This window comes from Camelus ferus, chromosome 7 (genome assembly GCF_009834535.1).
Source record: "Camelus ferus isolate YT-003-E chromosome 7, BCGSAC_Cfer_1.0, whole genome shotgun sequence".
Taxonomy (NCBI): domain Eukaryota; kingdom Metazoa; phylum Chordata; class Mammalia; order Artiodactyla; family Camelidae; genus Camelus; species Camelus ferus.
The window spans coordinates 15,272,698-15,291,218 of record NC_045702.1 but is presented as its reverse complement, the minus strand read 5'-3'; the positions used below and the strand labels follow the sequence as shown (position 1 = coordinate 15,291,218).

The window sequence follows — 18,521 nt, the reverse complement described above, 5'->3', positions numbered from 1 at the left end:
CCTTCACCACGGGACTCAGACTTACAAGAAATTTCTTTAAGTTGACATAAAGGGGAACTAACAGTAAATATATGACAATAAAAGCTCATTGATAAATCACTTACAAAGCTACTATAAAGGTTAAAACATAAAAGCAGTAAATAACTGTAACCACAATAAATTTTAATGGATACACAAGATAAAAAGATGTAAACTCAAAAACATAACATTGGGGGGAGTAAAATTGTAGTTTCAGAATGCATTCAAACTTGAGTTGTTATCAACTTAAAACACACTATGATAAATACAAATTGTTTTATGTAAACTTCATGGTAAACACATAGCAAAAACTTATAGTAGATATACAAAAGGTAAAGAGAAAGGAATCTAACTAAGCATACCATTACAGCAAATCGTTAAATCACAAAGGAAGAGAGCAAGAGAAGAAGGAAGGAACAGAGGAATTACAAAACAGCCAGAAAACAATTAACAAAATGGTAACAAGGACATACCTATCAATAATTACTTTGAGTTAAATAGACTAAATTTTCCTATCAAAAGACAGAGTGGCTGAATGCATAATCTGAGACCCATTTATATGTTGCTTACAAGGTACTCAGTTCAGATGTAAAACACACCACAGAGACTGGAAGTGAAGGGATGGAAAAAGATATTCCATGCAGATGGAAACCAAAAGAAAGCTGAGGTAGTTATATCAGACAAAATAGACTTTAAGAGAAAGATCGTAATAAGAGACAAAGAAGGCCATTATATAACAATAAAGAGGTCAATCCAACAAGAGGATATGTTAATTTGTAAATATATATTCACCTAACGTAGACACACCTAAATATATAAAGCAAATATAAAATAGTAGGGATCTTTTATATCCCACTTTCATCAATGGATAGATCATCCAGACAGAAAATCCATAAGGAAATATTGGCTTTAAATGACATGTTAGACCAGATTGAATTAACATATATACAGAACATTCTATCCAAAAGCAACAGAATATACATTCTTTTCAAGCATACATGGAAAATTCTCCAGGGTGGATTATGTTAGGTAATAAAACAAGTTTTAATAAATTTAAGAAGACTGAAATCATCATTAGGCATATTTTCTAACCACAATGGTATGAGGCTAGATATCAATTACAAGAAGAAAACTAGAAAATCCAAATATATGTGAGGATTAAACAACATGTTACTGAACAACCAACAGGTCAAACAAGAAAGAAAAGAGAAATCAAAAATATCTTGAGACAAATAAACTCAAAATGGCTTAAAAACTTAAACATAAGACAAGACACTATAAACCTCTTTGAAGAAAACATAGGCAAAACATTATCCAACATAAATCTCAGCAATGTTCTTCTAGGGTAATCTACCCAAGCAATAGAAATAAAAGCAAAAATAAACAAACTGGACCTAATTAAACTTATAAACTTTTGCATAGCAAAGGAAACCATGAGCAAAACAAAAAGACAACCTACAGAATGGGAGAAAATATTTTCAAAAGATGAGACCAACAAGGCTTAATTTCCAGAATATATATACAGCTCATTCAACTCAATAAGAAAAAAACAAACAACTTAATCCAAAATTGGGCAGAAGACCTAAACAAGCAATTCTCCAATGAAGACAAACAAATGGCCAATAGGCACATGAAAAAATGCTCAGTATTGCTAATTATCAGAGTAATGCAAATCAAAACTATAATCAGGTTTTCACACCAGTCAGAATGGCCATCATTCAAAAGTCCACAAATGATAAATGCTGGAGAGGCTGTGGAGAAAAGGGAACCCTCCTACACTGCTGGTGGGAATGTAGTTTGGTGCAGTCATTATAGAAAACAGTATGGAGATTCCTCAAAAGACTGAAAATAGACTTACCATATGATCAGGCAATCCCTCTCCTGGGCATATATCCAGAGGGGAACCTTAATTCAAAAAGATATATGCACTCCCAGTGTTCATGGCAGCACTATTTACAATAGCCAAGACATGGAAACAACTTAAATGTCCATTGACAGAGGACTGGATAAAGAAGTTGTGGTATATTTATACAATGGAATACTACTCAGCCATAAAAAATATAAAATAATGCCATTTGCAGCAACATAGACGAACCTGGAGAACGTCATTCTAAGTGAAGTAAGCCAGAAAGAGAAAGAAAAATACCATATGATATCACTTACATGTGGAATCTAAAAAAAAAGCCAAGCAAACTTATTTATAAAACAGAAACAGACTCACAGACATAGAAAAAAAAACTTATGGTTACCAGTTGGGGGAAGGGGGTGGGAAGGGATAAACTGGCAGTTCAAGATTTGCAGATACTTTAACTACTATATATAAAATAGATAAACAAGTTTATACTGTATAGCACAGGGAACTATATTTAATATCTTGTAGTAACTTACAGTTAAAAAGAATATGAAAATGAATATATGTATGTTCCTATATGATTGAAGTACTGTGCTGTACACCAGAAATTGACACAACACTGCGAACTGACTATATTTCAATAAAAATAATTTAAAAATACCTTGAGACAAATAAAAATGGAAATAAAACATACCAAAACTTATGGGATGTAGCAAAAGCATAGCGATAAATGCCTACATTAAGAAACAAGGTATCAACCAAACAACCCAACTTTACACCTCAAGGATTTTAAAAGGGAGAAAAAATGAAGCCCAAAGATAGCAGAAGGAAGAAAACAACAAAGATCACAGCAGATATAAATAAAATGGAGACTAAAAGACAATAGAAAAGAACAATGAAACTAAGATCTCATTTTTTTAAAAAAGTGAACAAAGTGGACAAATCTTTAGCTAGATTCACCAAGAAAAAAAAGAGAGAAGACTCAAATAAATGCAATCAGAATTGAAAGAGATGTTAAAACTGATATCACAGAAATACAAAAGATATTAAGAGACTACTATGAACAATTATACACCAACAAAATGGACAATCTTGAAGAAATGAATTAATTCCTAGAAACATACAACCTACCAAGACTAATCATGAAGAAAGAAAATCTGAAAAAAGACTGATTACTAGTAAGGAATCAGTAACCAACAAACAAAAATTCAGGACCAGGTGGCTTCAGTGCTAAATTCTACCAAACATTTAAAGAATTAATGCCAATCCTTCTCAAACTTTTCCAAAACATAGAAGAAGAGGGAACATTTCCAAACTTATTTTACCAAGCCAGCACTATACTGATATGAAACGCCAGACAAGGACACCATAAGAAAAGAAAATAACAGACTAATGTTGCTTATGTACCTAGATGCAAAAATCCTCAACAAAATATTAGCAAACTGAATTCAACAATACATTAAAAGGATCATTCACCATGATCAAGCAGGATTTATTTCAGGGATGCAAGGATGATTCAATATCCACAAAACAATCAATGTGATAGATTACATTAACAAAATGAAGGACAAAAATCATACGATCACCTCAATAGATACAGGAAAAGCATTTGACAAAATTCAACACTCATTTATGATCAAAGTTTCTAAAGTGGGTATGGAGGAAATGTACCTCAACGTAATTAAGGCCATATATAACAAGCCAACAGCTAACATCACACTCAATGGTGAAAAGCTGAAAGCTTTTCCTCTAAGATCAGGAACAAGATAAGGATTCCCACTCTCACCACTTTGATTCAAAATAATATTGAAAAGTCCTAGTCAAAGCTACAGGTATATGAAAAAGAAATATAGGAAAGAAAGAAGTAAAACTGTCAGTATTTGCAGATGACATAATATTATACATAGAAAACCGTAAAGACTCCACCAAAAAACTGTTAGAACTAATAAATTCAGTAAAATGGCAGGATATAAAAATCAATATGCAAAAATATGTTGCATCTCTATACACTAATAATGAACTATCAGAAAGACACATTTAAAAATAATCCCATTTACAACTGCATCAAAAAGAATAAAATACCTAGGATTAAATTTAACCAAGGAAGTGAAAGACCTGAAAACTGTAAGACATGGATGAAAGAAATTGAAAAGGACACAAATAAATAGAAAGATATTCTATGGTCATGGATCAGAAGAATGAATGTTGTTAAAATGTCCATACTACCCATGGCAATCTACAGATTCAATGTAATCTCTATCAAAATTCCAATGGCATTTCCACAAAAACAGAACAGACAATCCTTAAATCTGTATGGAACCAGAAAAGACTCCAAATAGCCAAAGCAATTTTGAGAAAGAAGAACAAAGTTCAAAGCATCATGCTTCCTGAATCCAAACTATATTACAAAACCACAGTAATCAAAACAGTGTGGTATTGGCATTAAAAACAGACACATAGATCAATCAGACAGAATGGAGAGCCCAGAAATAAACTCACACCATTTACAGTCAAGTAATTATAACAAAGCATCCAAGAATATACAATGAAAAATGGACAATCTCTTCAACAAATGGTGTTGGGAAAACTGGACAATCACATGCAAAAGAATGAAACTAGACGACTATTTTACATCATACATAAAAATTAACTCAAAATAGATTAAAGACTTGAACATAAGACCTGAAACCCTAAAACTCCTAGAAGAATGGGCTTCTTCTTGTAAGATTCTTGACATTTGTCTTGGTGTCATTTTTTTTGTGGGGGATGGGGACTTGACACTAAAGCAAAGGCAATAAAAGCAAAAATAAACAAGTGAGACTACCTCAAATTAAAAATCTTTTGTGCAGCAAAGGAGATGATCCAAAAAAAGAAAAGGCAACCTATTAAATAGGAGAAGATATTTGTAAACCATATATCTGATAAGGGTTTAATACCCAAAATATAAAGAACTTATACAACCCAATAGCAAAAAAAAAAAAACTGATTAAAAAATGGATCTAAATAGACATAATAGACATTTTTCTAAAGAAGACATACCGATGGCCAACAGGTATATAAAAAGGTGCTCAATATCACTAACCATCAAGGAAATCAAATCAAAACCATAATGAGGTGTCACCTTATACCTTTTAGAATGGCTATTATCAAAAAGACAAGAGATGACAAGAGTTTGCAAGAATGTGGAGAAAAGGGAACTCTTGTAAACTATTGGTGGGAATGTAAATTGGTGCAGCAACTATGGAAAAGAGTATGGGGGTCCTCAAAAATTTAAAAATACAAGTATCATATGATCCAGCAATTCCACTTCTGATTACTGGACCAAAGGGAGAGAAAACACTAACTCAAAAAGGTATCTGCACCTCCATGTTCACTGAAGCATTATTTACAACAGCCAAGATATGGAAAACAACCTAAGTATCTACCAATGGATGGATGGTTAAAGAAAGTATAGTATACATATAAATTGGACTGTTATTAAGCCATTAAAAGAAGGAAATCCTGGCATTTATGACAGCATAGATGGACCTTGAGGGCATTATGCTAACTGAAATAAGCCAGATAAAGAAAGGCAAATACTGTATGATCTCACTTATGTGTAATCCAAACAAACATACAGAAAAACTCATGGATACAGAGGACAGATCAGTGATTGCCAGAGGCAGGGGTTGGGGTGTGGGTGAAGTGGGTGAAGGGGGTCAAAAGGTACAAACTTCTAGTCATAAAACAAGTAAGTCCTAGGAATGTAATATACAGCATGGGGACTGTAGCTAGATATTGTGGTGATCATTTCACAATATATATAAATACTGAATCATGTCTGTATCCCTGAAACTAATATAGTGTGATATGTCAATTATATTTCAAAAAGAAAAAAAAAGAGCAAGTGATGCTACTTTTTAGGGATGCCAGAGAAGCTGGGGGGAAAGTCAATCTAAATTGTTAACTCCTAAGAATGAGAGCGAAAGGACAAACTAGACTCAAGATGAAGAACAAGAAACATGCTGGTGAGACGTTTTGTGTACATGGAACAGGAGAAGGATACAGGATACAAAGGAGGCTGAAAAAACTCGTCATTAGGGATTGTGACATTATAATGGCAATACAAAGAAATTTAATCAAGCACTTGGGGCACCAATTATTATATTACTGATTTTATGAAGGAAAAACTTAGTTGCTTAAAACAACATACACTTAGTATCTTTGATTTCTGTGGGTCAGGAATCTGGGTGCGGCATCGCTGAGTCCTCTGGCTCTGGGACTCTCACAGGCTGCAGTCATCACAAGGCTCAGCTCCAGGATGATCTGCTTCCATATTCACTCATGTGGTTATTAGTGGGATCCAGTTACTCATGGGTTGTTGGACTGAGGGACTCAATTCCTTGCTGGCTATTAAATGGACACTTTCCTTGCTATGTGGGCCTCTCTATAGGGAGCTCACGGCATGGCTGCTGGCTTTCTTCAGAGCAAGCAAGTAAGGAAGAAAGAACCAGCAAACCAGGAGCCAGAATCTTTTTTGACATCCCATCACTCCTGCCATGTTCTCTGTTAAAAGGAAGCCCCCTCGTCCAGCCCACACTCAAGGGCAGGCAGTTACACAAGGGTGTGAGCACCAGGAGGCAGGATCACTGGAGTCCATTCAGAAGCTGCTAACCACCTGCGGCATAACCAGGGACTGACTTTGTCTAAAGCAGAAATGTTTGGCAGGTAAATGTTTGTATTCCCATATTAAGCAGGATGTACAGGTTTCTCACCTCACTGGCTCATGTTGAGTGTTATGCTAAGAAAAATAGGAAAGCTCTCTAAAAATTGAAAAGGTGATCTACAAAAAGGATGTGGTGAAGGAGGTAGCGGACTAGAAAATAAAACCCGGGGGGGGGGGGTATAGCTCAACTGGTAGAGCGCATGCTTAGCACACATCCTGGGTTCAATCCCCAGTACCTCCTTTAAAAAGTAATAATAAATAAGTAAACCCAATTACCTCCCCCTCCTAAAAAAAATAAATAAAAGTGCAAAACATTAAAAAAGAAAAAAAGGGGGAAAAAAAACCCCCAAGGACCAAGAGAAAAATGAGAAAACTACTACACAAGGAAAGTGCAGGCTCATAAACTCAAATTTCTACTTAAGCATTAAAATATTTTCAAACGACCCAAGACATAGGACCAAACAAATAGGTTCCATGACGAACTGCTGCTTAAAGACAACATAAGAGTCCTAAGACAAAATGTGACTGGCCCTATCCACCAAAAAACACTCGCGAAGGGGACAAAGCGGCTTCTCCGTACCTGAATGTGCCATTGTAAGAAACTTCTAGAGACAGTTGACAAAGACGCCTTCATATTTAAAGTGAGCAAACTATATAGGCAAGCACTTTGTTTCCTACACTGACGTAAAAGCTCTGTGACCTGGAAAAGAAAGCTGTTGGCTCTCTTCAGTAATGTCTGTTGGGTAACAGAATAAGGAGAGCCCATAAAAAACATGTCTGGAGAAGAGCAAAACAGAAAGCGGGCGACAAATGTGAAGCACAAGCAATTAAAACTTGCCAGAGCTGTGCTAATACAAATACATGGGAATATTTCTATTTGTGTATAACATGTGACTTTTTTTCTTTAATTCTGAGAATCAAATACGCTAATCTACTTGAAAATATTGAGGACAGTATAGAAAACTGCCCTCGCAGTAGCGATCTCCCCCTCTAAACGCCCGCGCTAATTCCTCTGGATTCTTAGAGGCGACTGAACCCCCCCCCACTTATAAAATGTATTCTTGTCGCTATTTGATTGGCTCTCCCTACAAGCACCCTTTTCTCATTGGTTGTTCCCCCAGTCCATCATTCCTGGACTCTAGCACTCCATTTGTCCGCTGCCTCAGACCGCGGCCGCAGCCGGCACTTAGGCAGGAGTAGTTCCCCGGTGACGTCAAAATCGCTCCCCGCCCGCATTCCAAAGCTTGGGCGGAGACTTCCCGGTGCTCCCGCCTTTGGGCGGAGAGATAGACTTCTGATTGGATAGAGCGGGCGAACTGAGTATCCGATTGGTCACCGCTCTGGAGGGAGGTGGAGTCGTGGCTGAGTCCCGGAGTTGAACTGAGGAACCCTGAGGAGTCTCAAAGTTTGTGTCTGGAGCAGTAGTGGAAAGTGGACTTATTGAGAAGGGCTTTTCTTGGGATGAGAGCTGATCTCCTGCCTTCATTTTGGATGCACACCCTGCTTTAACTTCCTCAGCCTTCGGTCTGATCTCTGGACAGCCTGTCTCCTCTGGGGATTCTCAGCTCTCGGAGGACACCGGACCGGGGCCCTTGGCAGCTCTCTCTCAGGCAGAGGAGCGAACGTTTTCCTTCCTAAGTGCATAAGCTACACGCACACCCACGCTCACACACACGCACACCCACTCGCGCGGAGGCAGATCTCGCCCTCCGAGGCGGCCCTGCCGGCTCCCCTCTTGCCCTCAGCATCCTCGGCCCAGCGCGCCTCGGACCACCATGGAGGTGCTGGAGAGCGGGGAGCAGAGCGTCCTGCAGTGGGACCGCAAGCTGAGCGAGCTGTCAGAGCCCGGGGAAACCGAGGCTCTCATGTATCACACGGTGAGGACTCGGCGGGGCCGGGCGGGGAAGGGGCGGCTCGAGCGGGGAAAGTGTCATCCAAGGAACTGCTCGGGGCTGAGAACTGGGAAGGAAGTATTGGGAAGAGCATGCCCAGAGTGAAGAGATCTGGGGAGAGCTGTGGTTTTTCTAGCTGCACACTGAAGGTGGGCAGCTAGCCCTTTTAAACTTTTGGTAGTAGTAACGACGCTTTGTATTCCTTTAGCAACTTATACTTTTTTCCCTGAGGTTTTTTCACCTACGCAGTATCATTTTCTATTGCTGTCAGCACTATAAAGCGGGAGAAGAGGTAGATGTTTTGATAATCTGCCTCTGTTTAGGTTGCTTCTGATTTTTGTGGGAAGGTTTTAAAAAACTAGACAAAATAAAGTAGCATTTTCTTTCCTTCACTGTCATATTCTCTCTCTCTCTTTACTTTCTTATTTGTATTTTACGAAGTATGCCTGTGCGTATCTGTGTGTTTTGAAAAGGCCCCTCCCCATTAGGAGGAAGGCTGCTTTATTTGGCTCCTTTAACTATACAGCCAAGAAATCTGCTTCCTTCTTCAGAGGAAAGATCAGAAAAGCAATATGGAAAATCTGAGGCAGTGCATACTTCAGAAGGGCTTTCGAGAAGGTGGGACAGCTCACCAGTTCCTTCAGTCTTATGCCCCAGAGACCCCTTTGGGCATTAAACTGTCACAGAGAGCACACATTTATTTTAAATAAATTTCAAGCTTTTGGTATTAAATTTGCAAAATGAAATTTTGTTTCCAATAGCCAGCATTGATAATATGATTTTATGTGAGATCTCTTTGTTTCTTTTTTATAAATGCAGAGTTTGTAATGAGAGAGAGAGGGAAACACTAATGAGAAAAATGAGAGGCTTGGCTGTTTCCCCTTCATGATTCTTTTAATGGGGTCAGTGCCAGGATATTTGAAACTTGCAAAATGGCCTGCAGGCTCCACCTCTTTGGCCTTTGCCTCTGGCTGACGTTATTTTGGGAAGAGGGATGCGGGCCTCCCTGTGATTCCCACCAAGGCATTTGTGGTGGCTGAGAGTGGCTTGGTGAAAACATGCGGAGTGCAGGGCCTGAGAGGGAGTGGTAGTTCATGCTGGGTCAAAAGCCAGATGTGTGGTGTGATCTTCTGGGCTTTGCTGGCTGAGCCCTACCGGAGGAGACCACGTGGGCTGCGTCTGGATTGGGGGCCCAGATGTGCTTCCTGTTGTCAGTACAAAACTTTGAGCACTTTGGCCCCCAAATATCTTCTGAAAATTGGGTGCTCCCAGTCTTTCTACCAACACAGGCCACTTTTCCACCATTCGCGAGGGGCAGCTCTTCTCTTTTGTCCTCACACATGCTGTGAAAATATCTCATCCAGCAGTTGTGATGCCGTTGCTTTGGGCTTGCCTTTCAGCTGGTAAGATGAACTGTGCACAGGCGTCCACATTCCCTTCTTTGGGCCTCAGGATTTGCATTTGTGAGATCTCAGGCTGAGGTTTGAGACACTACCTGTGACTGTGACATTAACTCCAGGCAGAACAGCTTGGACTGGCGCTGACATCTGAATGCACAGTTTCAGGGGCAGAGACAGACCTTACATTCCTTTTGGTATTAAGGGCTCAGTTTTTCTATGTCATTATGATGAAGCAGTGATGTGAGATTTTTTCCTTCTCATTAGATTTTTTAAAAACAACTTTTATAGCTGCCACTTAGGGACGTGTCTCTCTTCTGGGCAGTTCACTCGTATAAAATGTCACTCATCATTGCTGCAACTCATGGCCCACAAACTGCGTATATGAATTAGTGTTGAAAGAGGTATTGGAAAGTAGCACAGACAACTGGATTATATTCCTTCTAAACTAAGGGGAGTTTGGCAGAGATTTGAGAATAGATAACTTTCCCATCTGTTTCTTGCACTCTGTTGGGTATCCAGTTGCAGAGTTGGTTATTATTGCCATTTGTCCATAATGTAAAATGGCCTGACCTCTAAGTGGGAAAAGGATGGCCCGATTATGCATGTACTCAAAGATTTATTTGTTCTTTCAGTGAATGGTTATTGAACAGCTTCTATGTGCCAAACACTGTTCTCAGCTGTTGGGATACATCAATGAACAACCCCCCCCACTCCAAATTCTTGACCTTGAGAAGCTTACACTTGTGTATGTGTGTGTGTGTGTGTGTGTGTGACCAGAGAAAGATAAACAATGAATGATAAATACAGTAAAGAAGTACGTGATTAGTGTGTTGGACAATATAAGTGCTATGGAAAAAGTAAAAGTAGAGCAAGGTAAGAGGAACAGAGAAAACAGGATGGAGGAAGGGCAAAATATGATCATAAACTAACTGATCAGCTTAAGCCTCCCATAGGAAGTGGATCTGAACTGAGGCCTAAAGGAGGGGAGAAGGTTATCTCAGCTGACGAAAAGCCAGAGCAAAGGCCCTGAGATGGGAGTGCCTCTGGCATGAACCTATGGTAATATCACCTTCTGTTTTAGATCCTCCCATTTTGGTCAGTTATTTTCCTTGTCAATGCAGGTTACTTCTGAGACACAGTGCTTGTTTTTGGAATAGCCCAGTGAAACTTCCCAAGTTTCATATTGGGAGTGGAGAGCCTGCGAGGAGGGATAAGGCACAGCTGTAAGTAGGAAAGGGGGAAGATATAGGTACCATCTATTGAATATTTATTATCTGAAAGGGACAGCTGGCTTCATGGGCCTGCCACTTGTGCAGTCCCACAGGGCCCACACTTGGTTTGATGCTTTGCTGTCACTGTCTTGAAATCCTTAATAACTTTTGAACAAGGGGTCCCACATTTGCATTTTTGTATCAGGTCCCATCGGTTATATGATGGTCCTGATGAAAGGCATTGTATTTAGTACTTTACACAATTTATATCTTAATGACTCAGTGAAGGAGTCATTTTTCTTCTCACTTACACATAAGAAAACTGAGACTTAATGAGCTTTAGTGACTTGGCAAATTAATGCTAGTTAATGACAGAACCAGACTTTAAAGTCTGCCTGCCTCCAGAGCCCAGGTACTTGCCTACCATTCTGTATGAATGAAGGGCCAGACTTAAAGAGAAGGAACTGAATCAGAGGATGGGAGAGGATGACTGAGGGGTCAGAAATTGCTGAGTCTGAAGGCGGCTAATATTTAACCAAAATGGCAATGCCAGCCACTAACCCTTCCTAGCGTGATCACTCTCTTTGTTGTACATAGGGATTTAGCTACCACGTGCATGATTGCTAATGCCTTGTCTTAGCAAACCTGTCACCTACCTGATTTTAAAAGCATGGAAAGTTCAGATTGCCCAAGGCTGGGATTGTCACACCTCCCAGGAGCCTTCCAGGAGCCATCAGGTGCAATGTTTTCCTCATTTGGTTGGTTATGAAGACTTCTTGGTCCAGAAGGACAAAGGCTTAGAGGAGACAGATTCAAAGTCTGCAAAATAAAGAGGCCCATAGATGGAGTAAATTTGGACTTTCTCATTAGATCCTGAATTATTAGAGCTTTGGGCTTTCTCTTGAAGCTTAAAAAATAGTTCCCATAGAGATGATGAGATATAATTTTAAGTCAGTGAGTAGTACTTTTGGGAAAGCTGTTGTTTCTAGAGTGGATACAGGCTAAAAGTGATTTCAGAAAAGATGGCAAATACAAAAAGTAGTGTATGTCTCTTTTCAGATCATTCTGAAAAACCTTGTCCCTTCCCCTAAACCTGCCTGGATGTTGGACATTTCTAACATTCATGTGTTATTCCTGTAAGATTCTGTGCAGATTGCATTTCTGGGAATTCACTGTGGGACTCTGCAATTTAAAGAGCAAACAAGTCTATAAGTCTTATCTATATATATTATTATATGCACCAACTATATCTGAAAGGATGCTCAAGAAACAGATAATTGATGTTTTCCTGGTAAGGGGATTTAAGGGTCTGGAGGTCAAAAGAGGGAGGGAGGGAGAGGGAGTTATTTACATGCTACCCCTTTTGTCCTGTTCAAATTTTTACCTCCTGAAAATATTTAGGAAGTGAAAAATGACCATTTAAAGGCACCACGTAAAACTGGACTAGAGGTACTTTTAGCCTGTGTTTCCTGGTGGGGACAGAGGGACCTGGGGCTGTATTAAGCTCAGCTCAACACCGTGGGAGTTGGTGGAGGCCTTGGATGAAGAAAGAGGAAGCAGGAGTGCTTGGGGAAAGGGGCTCTGAGGGTGGAGGATTAACAGTGGGTTTGTGGATGATGAACACCATGCTCTTGGTAACGTTCTTATAGCTCAGTTTAGCAATCTGGAAAATTTTTTATCAATTTTTGCAATGATTTTTTTTAAGGTATACAATGGGAATCACCAAGTCTTTGCAAAGATGACAGAAGTTCTGCTTGTTTTAAATGCTAAATTCACACAAATCCAGTTCTTGGGATAATTATTTAGTGGTTCTGCTGCTTAAATTTTATATCCAGTTGGTTCTTAAAGTGAAATGACTGAGCCCAAACAGTGGTTGGTGGGGAGTTGTGGGAAGACTCCACCTGGCTGGTGTCCAGATGTGAAGGCCCTCCGGCTCCCACATCCATCCCTGATTATCGGTACACGGTGACTGATCTCAGAGGCTGGTGGTTTCCCCTTCCTCCTGGTGGCCCAGAGGCTTAATAGGGCCCCAGGAGGACATGGGAACTTTGGTTTGACATTCCTCTCCTATTGTTGGCCCCTGGCCAGATTGTGAGCGGGACCCTGGGTCATCATTGACTTGAGAAATCATTACTTCTGGTCACCTGACCTCCACCAACTGAAGAAAGGTAAGAAGTTCCAGTAGGAGCCAAAACTGTGAAGTCAGTAGAATTTGTCTTCAAGACCCTCATGGCACCTTTCTTCACCTACACTCCTTTTGCATTTCCTTCGCTTCTTGGACTCTAAGTGCTCGCTGTAGCATGTTCTTTTTCCATTTCCCCCTCTTTTTTCTTTTTTTTTTCCAATCAAAATGTCTTTTTATTAAAATTGCTTTTACAGTTTTTTTTTTTTTTTGAGTTATAGTCAGTTTACAATGTTGTATCAATTTCTGGTGTATAGCACATCCAATCCCCCCCCCCTTTAATTTTGCTCTCAGGAAAGATTTGTTAAGCTTATGCTAGAAATTTAAATATTGGTAAAGCTTAACATATGACCGCTAAATGGGCATTTATATTTAACAATAATTACCTCAGCTTAAAAGCGTGACTCTAAATGGAGAACTTAAGGCAATAGCCAGGTAGTAGGGGAGGACTATTTGGGGCATGGGGTGGAGCCCTCTCTACCCCTCTCCTAGTCATGCATGTGGCCCTTATTCATAAGGCAGCCTTGTATATGTGTTGCTAATTCATCTATTATCTAAAGGATTTTCACTGGCTTGGTAAAAAAATCTTTGACCTAGTTGTATTACTGTTTCTGAAATTGTTCTCATGGTGTTAGGGGAAGGTGGACTTGGGCACAGACTTGAAAGATGAGAGGACGGCACTGGGTTTTGCACTTGCCCTTTTTCTTGTGATATCCCTGAGTGATAGTGTTCTATGGAACTCTGATGTCAAATTGCTCTTGCAGGAGAAATGAGGCACTGCATCTAGATTAATAATTGAATTAAATTACAGTGCCTGCAGCTGCAAGTAACAAAACTGATTCAGATTGCTCACACAATAAGTAAATTATTGTGCCATGTTGCAGAAGGCCTAGAAGTATAGTTACTTGTTTGGCTGACTCAGCAGCTCCTTTGTGTCATCATGGACCTCGGTTCCATCCGTCTCCATGCAGATTTCATCGTCAGGTTAGAGGCAACCAGAAGGCAACTCATACCCATATGAGTTTCAGGTGTTCAATTCAAAATGACACTATACAGAGGAGGAAGAGAGGTTACATCTTCCCTGTGTCCCTTTTTAGGATGGAAGAAACTTTCTTCAGAAACCCACCAGCTGATTTCTCTTTGTGCTTCATTGGCAAGGATTGGATCGTATCACCATTTCTAAACCAATGTCTGGAAAGAGATTTAGCCGATTGGCTTAGATTAGTCATATGGGGATGGAGGGGGTATTGGAACCTCAGCCAGTATGACCATTTATAATGATCATTACTGAAATAGTCTGTGTTGGCAGACCTTTCCTTAACCAAAAGGTGTGTTCATTAGTCAATAACTTTTTCTCACAAAGATGGGCTAGCAATGGAAAATGTTTTAAAATCTGTAGTAATTGGCCATGGGGGCAAGAGACCAAACCAAGTACCATGTTACTCGCAAAGCTCTAAGAACATTGTTTATCCATGCTAATGGCACCCAATAAAGGAAGACGATAGAGACTGGAATATCTCTGCAATGCCTGCAGAGACTATCACGAGGGAGTATGGCTGTGGCCCAGCTCACTAACTAGGAAATGCAGTATTAGCTCTAATTATCTGAATTCTCTGCATCAGGGTCACATATCAGAGTTGGAGGTAACTGACTGGACCTGTAATCATGATCACCACGTAAGACAAGAATGGCTTGTTCTGTTCGAGGTCCACACAACCTCATATCTGTAGGCAGACAGCTGAATGCTGTTTTTCAAAGAAGCTGTGTTTTCAATTGCATGTGGCTGTTCAAATACTGATAAAGGCACATGTGCCTGTTTACAGCTTGAACTGCCTGCCTCAGCCTTATGGTTCTGATCTGCCTGTGGACTGTCTTTGGGCAGGTGGCCTTAGGCCTTGGCTGGGCATTTGGTAGCACTGAGGACCTATGTCTGTAGGCTGTCTGAATTGCCCAAGTGAGTGATTTTGTGAGTGAGAGAGTAGTGTTTACATTCCCTGCCTCAGAAAAAATTCCCATTCCCAGCTAGAAAAAAACAGTGAGACCCACCATCTTTTTGTCAACCTTGAGTCTGTTCCTTCTCCTCCGGGCTCAGCACATGCTCTCGGGTTCTTCCAAATGAAGTTCCAAGTGACCTCAATTCTTCCTTGAATGGAATGGTCTAGGTTACCCATGAAGTACTTAGGAGGTGATGGTCTGTTTTTAATCTATGGAGAATCTGAGGCCTCAAGCAATGAAGAGATTTGCTCAGCTGGGACACAAGCTCCTTGAAGGCAGGAGACATGACTGTCTTTTCTATACTCCCACGATGCTTAGCCAAGCACAGGATGCTCAGAGATATGTTATACTTCCTTGAGGTACAATTAAGTGGAGTGAGGCAATCTTGGAGAATGGATAAGCTCGGTGGCTTTCCTCTTTCATTAATGTATTTTTAAAGCTCTGGGTGCTTGTAAATGCCTCTGCAACTTTGAGAATTTAATATGAAAGTTATTTGGGTAATTTGATGTCAATAGTTTTTCATGTTTTGTTTAGAGAGCAAGATGGGAGGGAGGCCAGTAGTCTGAGCGTCCCAGTTTCCACTGGAGTAGAGTTGAAGGCAGTGTTGTGGAAAGGGTGGGCTTTCGAGCCAGGCGGACTTGGTGTCCAGGGCTGCTGGTTCTCTGGTGACCTTGGGCAAGTTACCTCACCTCTCTGGGGCACAGTTTCTTCACTTGTCGCTGCCTGGCCCGTAGTGTTCACGTCGTACCACTCTCTCCCCTAAGTCAGATGTCTTCTTTCTGGGGAAGAGGTGTCCTCACCTCAGAGGGCTGGCATTGTTCAGGAAGCACAAGGGACCTGTAATTATTCTTTCTCATGCATCTTCATTTCCTCTTCTCCCCAGCATCTATCTTCTGCTGTAAACACAGATCTCCGCCTTGAACACATGTTTGCCAGATGCTCTTGCCCCTCCTTGCTCTGCTCATTTTTTCTCTCTCGTTTACTGCCTGGTTCTCGCAGACAAATGGTCAGTGGCTGCGGCCTTGCTCCATTTCCTCACTGTGTGCTTCTGCCTCCTGTATGTTCTGGTTCCTCCTGCTGCCTGAAGGCTCTCCAGCTTCTCTCTCACTACTGGATCCACTAGTCTTCTCTCTGTCCTTACCTGCAGGGCCTCATGGAAATATTTGACAATACTGACCGACCACATAGTCATCTCATAACTCCCTCTTGCTTTGGCTTCCATGACACCCTGGGAGACTTAGTTTTTCCTCCTTTGCTGGCTTCCCTACCACCTGTTAAATGTTTGGTGCTTGGTCTTCTGTTCTCTCTGTACACTCTGCTGGGCTCCTCCATCAACTTCAGTCCAGCTGGTTCTCAGATCTTTCCTTCTGTTATTTGTCTGTTGATGGAAACTAGGAGATCTTTGGAGTATGACCCAAGATTCTTCTGGGCCTCATGAGCTGTAGGACAGCTCCAGCTGGTAACCCTTGAATCTTCCTGATGCGTTGCTCTGACTAAGAAGAGCTGAGGACACTTTGATCCCCCTTATCACGGCACCCCTGTTATCTCAGGGAATGTTTAGTGACTCAGCTCTCCTGCAGTGTAAACCCACAAGAGGCTCATGAGTCATTGCTGGAACGTAGCTGTTTCTGGAGGCAATGTCACCCATCAGACACAGGCTGTGTTTTGACTGGGCTTGTGCTTATTCTTCGGCTTGGGAAACCCTTTGTGGTGTTCTGCAATGTCTGATTTTTTCTAGGACTGCGTGGAATCTCAATGCAAAAGTCAGGCATGACCTCTTACATCCTGTCCCATCGAGCTGTCTGGTGTGTCTACTGCTGTCGAGCTCAGTTACAGTTGCCTTATGTTGCATTGCCCGCCTTTGAGTAGCTCTATTCTGGAGTAATTTATTTGTCTAAACTTTACTGACATTACCAAAGAGCTTTTTAAGAGTGGAGATGGGTTCCTCTGAGCCACTCAAATTTCTAGGCCTGCTTCTTGTTAGAAGTATCTTGGAAGAGAGTTTTTCTTTGGAAAAACTCATTATAGTACAGGTTACTTCACATGGTCAGTCTCAGTTTATCCTGCTATAAAATGCTGAATTGTATTACATGGTCCCAGAGGTTTCTTTGAATTCCACAGTTCTGTCTGAGTATCACCCTCCTACCCTTGAAAGCCTCTGATCTTAAAAAGAAAAAAACAAAAAAAAAACCAGGGTGATTTAAAAATAACAACAACAATGTGTACTGGATGTTTGTGTCCCCCAAATTTATACTTTAAATCCATAACCCCCAGTGCGTCTGTATTTGGAAGAGGGGCTTCTAAGAAAGCAATAAAGGTTTAAAAAGATGAAAAAATAAAACAACAAGAAGATTCAGCTGATTGCCTATTGAATTGGGGAACTCAGTTGTAGTTTGCATTTTATAGCCTCTGTTCTGACTTAAAAGCTTGCTTCAGTAAGACCCAGACAAAATAAAGAGTGGAAAAACAGAGAGGCACAGAGGTAGGAAACTTTTCTTTTTTTTTTTACATCAGGAAAAAAAAATCCAAGACACAAAAAAAACCCTCTTCAGACTTCTTGGCAAATAAAAGGAGTCTGGAGAAAAAAAAATCTACAAACAGTTTTCTAGTCGTCTGAGTGGAAAATCCTGGTTTTTAAACATCTCATATCTTGGAAATGACTGAATAGTTTTTGTTTAAAGGGAAATTCCTTTTGGCTGAGAAAGTGCCTGCAGGATTCAAACTGATAGGGTGATGTTTTTAGCAAACTTGGAGGAAACAAGAATTTGTGATGGAAATGCTTTCTCACTGGCCAATTGTGTTACACAGAAATTTAAATTCAAGGTTTCCAATCATAGCATTTTAAAGGTTCAGCCATTAATTCCTTCCTTCCCCTCACTTCCTGTCCGTACATCCTGGGGAAACATCTCTCATAGCTGGTCCTTCCTCCAATTTGATTAACTGCTTTTCTAAACCTATGCATGTCCTACGCAGGAGGATATAGAGTCTTGACCTTGTGGCTCTCCCAGTAGAGTGGAAGGAAGATATATAAACAAGTCATTAAGTATCTTGTGTACATTTTCCTTTAAAACTGTGTTCAAAGCATTTCTGGAGCATAGAGGGTAGAGTAACAGACCCAAAGGAGATGAGGAGTTGGAGAGCATCTCGCAGAATAGATGATATTTGCATGGGGTCCTGATGTGTAAATAGGAGTTCTCCAGGCAGTGGGGACAGCAGGTACAGAGTAGGAATGTGTAAAATGTCATAACTGATTCTGGGAATCACGA

At 40.5% G+C, this 18,521-nt stretch overlaps 1 protein-coding gene across 1 annotated transcript in view; it reads left to right on the top strand.

The window, feature by feature from the left end:
* The first annotated feature begins 7,944 nt into the window (after positions 1-7,944).
* The window catches only part of CREB3L2 (cAMP responsive element binding protein 3 like 2), a 107,786-nt gene continuing 97,209 nt past the window's right edge, over positions 7,945-18,521 (top strand). The window contains exon 1 of the mRNA XM_006173066.3: positions 7,945-8,452. Coding sequence (XP_006173128.1) covers positions 8,351-8,452 — 102 coding nt within the window. The 5' untranslated portion in view covers positions 7,945-8,350. The remainder of the gene's footprint in view (positions 8,453-18,521) is intronic.